The following is a 6,000-nucleotide window of genomic DNA, read 5'->3' as shown; positions in this document are numbered from 1 at the left end:
CAGTGACACAAAGCCAGCTGTTTCTCACTCTTAGAAACTAGTATAGGGGAAACGTGAAAATGTCATCTTTTACTTATCTTTCTTTTTCATTAAGACATTTTTTTCCCATGTATCAGTGCTGATGACTCTCTGAGCAGTCATTCTGGAGCCAAGTGATGAGCATGATTAGGCTGAACAGCTAAACTGAAAATCAGAGGAAAAAAGTTACTTACCTTTATTAATAAAATAATAATTATACTTTTTAAACATTTCCCTTAAGTGTTCCTGTAAATCTATTGGTCGCACAGCTACAAAGAACGCTTTGGAGAAAACAAATTGTAAATATCACCTAGTCCATGGGGGCATGCTTGAAACTAATCTGAAAACTTCATCAAAGCTGTTTAATATGAATAAAGATGTATTCTGCCATAGTTTTCTTTGACTGAGACCTTTGTACTGGCTGTCATTTGAGGGGGATGAGTGGACATTAGAGGCAATTGTTCTAAATCTGGGTATTTTCTCTGTTACAGATTTGTTGCCACCTGTTCACATGAGTTCAAGGAGAGATGAAGCACGTTGGATCTTGGATTCTTTGGCTTTGGATGAAAATCTTCTTGCTCCCTGCATCCACTTCCATGTCTGTCCCAGATAAGTCAGGTAGTTTTCTTCGTTCTGGCCTAGTGCCAGAAGCTCACTATATCTCTCATCCATAAATTATTGAGCCTGACTCTGTGCCTGTTTGGAAAGTTCAGTGTTTACATGGGGGAATCACTAGAATTTTACCTGTCCATAAACAAAGCTGTCACAGTTCTGAATTAACCCATTAAATAATCTTGGACTTGGTGGCATGGTTATTGTGTTTCACATAAAACTAACCATACCTATATACCCTGATGCAACAGTATTGAGCACTATTCCTTTGTCTTGGAAAAGCCTTGACTGAAAGAGGAAACTATGTTGTAGGTTTCATAATATAAATAGAAATTCCCTCAGTCAGGAAGATAGATGCTTGAGGTTTTTCCAGAAATGGTGATTCTGAACCATTTGCACACTATCACTTGGTTCTGTTCTGACGGACACACAATGCAAAATGGCTGGTTGTGGGTAGAGTGCAATTTGTCGCCATTGGACAGAAACCTGTTGGGCAGCAAACAACTACTGTGTCTTCCTCCAGATGGTATCGCTTTATGGAGAGAATCCTATTCTTTGCGGGACTTACCTAACAAACCAGTATCTGGAAATCAGTGGATGTTTTCATCATGAAAGAAGTGTTTTAGATAGAGGAATAGTGAGATAAAAGAACAAAATAAAGCTTTGTAAGATCAAGGCAGTAGAAAAGGGAAGAAACAAATAGCTACATTCAGTTCTCTTGTAATGTTATAGTTGTTTTCTTGTGAAACCTTGCATTAAGGAACACTCATGTTGTAGCATTCACTTGCATGAATGCTCATAACAGTTTTGACACACCCTGTCTAAGCGGTTCACATTGTCATAAGAATGTTCCCTATTTCCCTAGCCTTGTTCAAGCTAAAACACACATGAAACACATGTGTTGGGTCAGAGCTGAGTATCAGCATGGCTACTATTCTATTTATTTTATTTTGTTAATATGTTTTGTTTTGTTGTCTGTCTCCCCCTTCTAGACTGTGAGCCCGTTGTTGGGTAGGGACCATCTCTATATGTTGCCAACTTGTACTTCCCAAGCGCTTAATACAATGCTCTGCACACAGTAAGCACTCAATGAATACAGTTGAATAGTGAATAGAGCATGGGCCTAGGAATCAGAAGGTCTTGGTTTCTAATCTACCACTTGTCTGCTGTGTGACCTTGGGCAGGCGACGACACTTCTTGTGCCTCAGTTACCTCATCTATAAAATGGGGATTGAGACTTTGAGCTCCACGTGCAACAGGGATTGTGTCCAACTCAATTTACTTTTATCCAAACCAGCGCTTAGTACAGCACCTGGCACAAAGTAAACACTTAACAAATACGATCAGTTTCATTATTATTATTGACTTTTTTGCCCTCCCAAGCTGTTTGGTGCTCTTCATCACCATCATCAATGGCATTTATTAAACATCTACCTTTGCAGAACAGCGTGCATGCAAAAGAAGAAAAGGACATGGTTACTGTTCTCAAGGAGATGTGACACAAATTTGTCAAATTTCAAAAATATTTTCTTACTGAGTAGAAGACTAGGTATAGATTATAAAACACAACCATAATTAGATATTTAGCACTTACTATATACAGAGCACTGTAGTAAGCACTTGGGAAAGTGCAGTACAATAGAATTGACAGACATGATCCCCTGCCAGGGCATTTACGAACTGAATGCTAAGGAAGCCTGGGAGTCAGAAGGTCATAGGTTCTAATTCCAGCTCCTCCACTTAGTAATCATCATAATAATAATTATGGCATTTGTTCGTGCATACTATGTGCCAGACATTGTAGAAAGTGCTGGGGTCGATACAAGCAAATCAGGTTTGAGTATCCACCATGCAACACTGCTTCTCACTTGTCTGCTGTGTGACCTTGAGCAAGCCTCTTCACTTCTCTGTGCCTCAGTTACCTCATCTGTAAAATGGGGATTGAGACTGGAAGCCCCATGTAGGACAGGGACTGTGTCCAAACTGATTGGCTTGTATACATTCCGGTGCTTAGTACAGTTCCTGGGACATAGTAAGCACTTAAATACCATTATTGTTAATATTATGGTGACCTGATAGATGAGGGACTACTAAGGGATTACTGTTTGGAGGAGAACTTTTAAGATGGGTTTTTTGTGATTTGGTGGAGTTGAGTTGGAAGAGAACAGAGATAGTTATGAGCTGCTAATAATAATAATAATAATCATCATCATCATCATCAATCGTATTTATTGAGTGCTTACTATGTGCAGAGCACTGTACTAAGCACTTGGGAAGTACAAGTTGGCAACATATACAGACAGTCCCTACCCAACAGTGGGCTCACAGTCTAAAAGGGGGAGACAGAGAACAAAACCAAATGTACTAACAAAATAAAAGAAATAGAATAAATATGTACAAGTAAAATAAATAAATAAATAAATAAATAGAGTAATAAATATGTACAAACATATATACATATATACAGGTGCTGTGGGGAAGGGAAGGAGGTAAGATGGGGGGATGGAGAGGGAGACGAGGGGAAGAGGAAGGAAGGGGCTCAGTCTGGGAAGGCCTCCTGGAGGAGGTGAGCTCTCAGAAGGGCCTTGAAGGGAGGAAGAGAGCTCGCTTGGAGGGTGGGCAGAGGGAGGGCACTCCAGGCCCGGGGGATGACTTGGGCCGGGGGTCGATGGTGGGACAGGCGAGAACGAGGTACGGTGAGGAGATTAGCGGCAGAGGAGCGGAGGGTGCGGGGTGGGCTGTGGAAGGAGAGAAGGGAGGTGAGGTAGGAGGGGGCGAGGGGATGGACAGCCTTGAAGCCCAGGGTGAGGAGTTTCTGCCTGATGCAGATTGATTGGTAACCACTGGAGATTTTTGAGGAATAATAATTGTGGTATGACTGATATGGTACGAGACGGACAAGTGCAGATGAATTGTGGTTAGAAAGTTAACATGGGGGAGCACAGAGTTTGAGCAAAAAATAGAAAGGAAAGGAGAGTGAATAGATAAGAAAGATACTGTTGTAGCTAGTATTTAACCAGTCTTTGTTTTATGGGTGCAGTTGGATTCTGAGGAGAGAGTGATATATTCTGAATGGGGTATATACAGAACTGTATGTCAAATATAGCTCTTTAATTGATAGTCTGAAGAAGGTAAGAGGGCTGAGCCTGGGAAACCAGTAATTAGACTGATATAGGAATTCCGATGGCTTAAATTAGGATAGTGGATAGGAAGGGAGAGCATCTACAAAATACTTGAGATGAAGAACCATCAGAATTTAGGAGATCAACTGTAGGAAGTAAATGATGGAGTTCAAAGTGACATAAAGTTCTGAGCTTTTGGGAAAGGTAGGTGTAAGCTCACTGTAGGCAGGGAATGTGCCTGTTATATTGTTAGATGTACTCTCCCAAGTGCTTAGTACAGTGTTCACTTAGTACAGTACTCTACACACAGTAAGCACGCAATAAATACGATTGACTGACTGATGGTGGCATTGTTTGGGAAGTTATAAAGAGGAGAAAGTTTGGAAAGGAAGGTAAGAAGCTCAGTTTTTGACATACTGCATTTAAGGTACCGCTAGTCATCCAAATGGATAAGTCCCAGAGGCAGAGAGATATATGAGATTTTAAAGCAGATGAGAAGTTGGGGCTGGAGTTCTAGATTTGGGATGTATGTGCAAAGTGATAAGTAAGCTTTCCAAATAGTTCACTGAATAGAGACCCAGACTGAGCCCCATGGTAGCCACAGGAAAGGGTGAAGAAAGGATGAGCAATCATCATACCATCATCAATGGTATTTATTGTGCATTTACTGTGTGCAGAGCACTTTATTAAGGTCTTGGGAGAGTACAATGCAATAGAGTTAGTAGACAAGTTCTTTGCCCACAATGAGCTTACAGTCTAGGAAAACCCTGTGATAGGCCAGTATAACTAATCCACTATTGTGCGCATGGGATAGCTGGAAGGATTGTCTTGGCTCTTCAATAACACCTTTTACTTTCTCTGGCCCATAAAAAGTGGAAAATTATATATCAGGCATCCATAAAGGCTCTAGGTACCTAAGCAGCACGTTGATAAATGATAGAGAAATAGAAAACAGAATTAATAAGACCAGCGTATCAGAGAGGTTGTCAGAGTGTGACAGCAGCAGACTTAGACCAAAGAGAATCTACAGAGCTGCAGTGTTGTCCATTTAACACTGTGAGACCTGGACCACATATAGGCACCACAGCTGCCTCTTTGAGGAGTTTCTGCCAAAGTCGCAAAGGGGCCATATTCAAAATCAAATGGCAATGACCATCTGGAATGTAGTCAGTCTCCTAGCATTGATGCTATACTCACCTTCCTACAGCTGTGTTGAATGAGACATGAGAGGGGAATGAGCGATAGCAGGATACCAATACAACTGCTCTAAGGAGAGTTGAAATTGGGAAACTGAAAGAAAGGAGGGCAGAGGAAGTGTTTTAAGGATGCAGTGAAGCAAAGTCTCAGTCAAAGCTTTAGCTCAAATGAACACTTGGAGTCAATTGCTGGGGACAGACCTGCATGACACATTGGCATCAAGAAAGAAGTGACTCTCTGAGCAAAAGCTTCAGAGTTGAGTCAAAAAGCAAAACAGGACCAGGTTCTACAAACATTAGTACAAGAACACAAAATGGGGAAAACAACTTTTTTGGTGCCCACTGTGGCTGGGATAGTAGTGGATACTACATTGGCCTTTTCAGCCACTTAGGTGAACTTTCCTATCTGTGGTGTCTTCTCTGACTATGAATCTTTTCAATGATAATACCTACAAAAATAGGAAATCTACTAACATGAAAGGTCATGTGACATTTGAGGAAGTCAGTAGTCAGCCATGAAAAATGATAAAGCATTGGTCGGAACCTGCCAGAATGGAAGTAATGTATTGCAGATGTATTCACACAAGTTTTTTTCTCAAAATATAGAATATGATCCTAAAGATGCCACAGGATTTATCACCACCATCACCACATTTGCAAAAAAATGGTGAAGGAGTAGATTGGTAACTCATGTGGCATTTTATTGCTTTCCATTTCTGGCAAGATCCGATCCAGAATTCCTCTGGACTGACTGCTGAAAAATGTCACAGGTCATGTGCTTTCAAGGTTGCAATGTGACTGTGGCCACAGTGTGGTACAGGGGACTTAATCTTCTTAGTATTTTCGGGAAAAATTCAGGGAACACTCCATCATGCAATGGTATTTATTGATTGCCTGCTGTGCATGGTATTTATTGAGTGTCTGCTGTGTGCAGACACTAAACATTTGGGAGAGTAGAATACAATAGAGTTGATAAAAATAACCCCTGCTCATAAAGAGCTTTCAGTCTAAAGAGTGGGGACATACAATAACTTACAGAGTGGGGTAATGGC

At 40.9% G+C, this 6,000-nt stretch overlaps 1 protein-coding gene across 1 annotated transcript in view; it reads left to right on the top strand.

Annotated features, from left to right (window-relative positions):
• The first annotated feature begins 545 nt into the window (after positions 1-545).
• COL19A1 (collagen type XIX alpha 1 chain) overlaps positions 546-6,000 on the top strand; it is a 335,135-nt gene continuing 329,680 nt past the window's right edge. Inside the window, exon 1 of the mRNA XM_038744466.1 lies at positions 546-636. Coding sequence (XP_038600394.1) covers positions 546-636 — 91 coding nt within the window. The remainder of the gene's footprint in view (positions 637-6,000) is intronic.

Source organism: Tachyglossus aculeatus, chromosome 1 (assembly GCF_015852505.1).
Source record: "Tachyglossus aculeatus isolate mTacAcu1 chromosome 1, mTacAcu1.pri, whole genome shotgun sequence".
NCBI classification, from domain to species: domain Eukaryota; kingdom Metazoa; phylum Chordata; class Mammalia; order Monotremata; family Tachyglossidae; genus Tachyglossus; species Tachyglossus aculeatus.
This window is presented reverse-complemented; position numbering and strand designations above follow the sequence as displayed.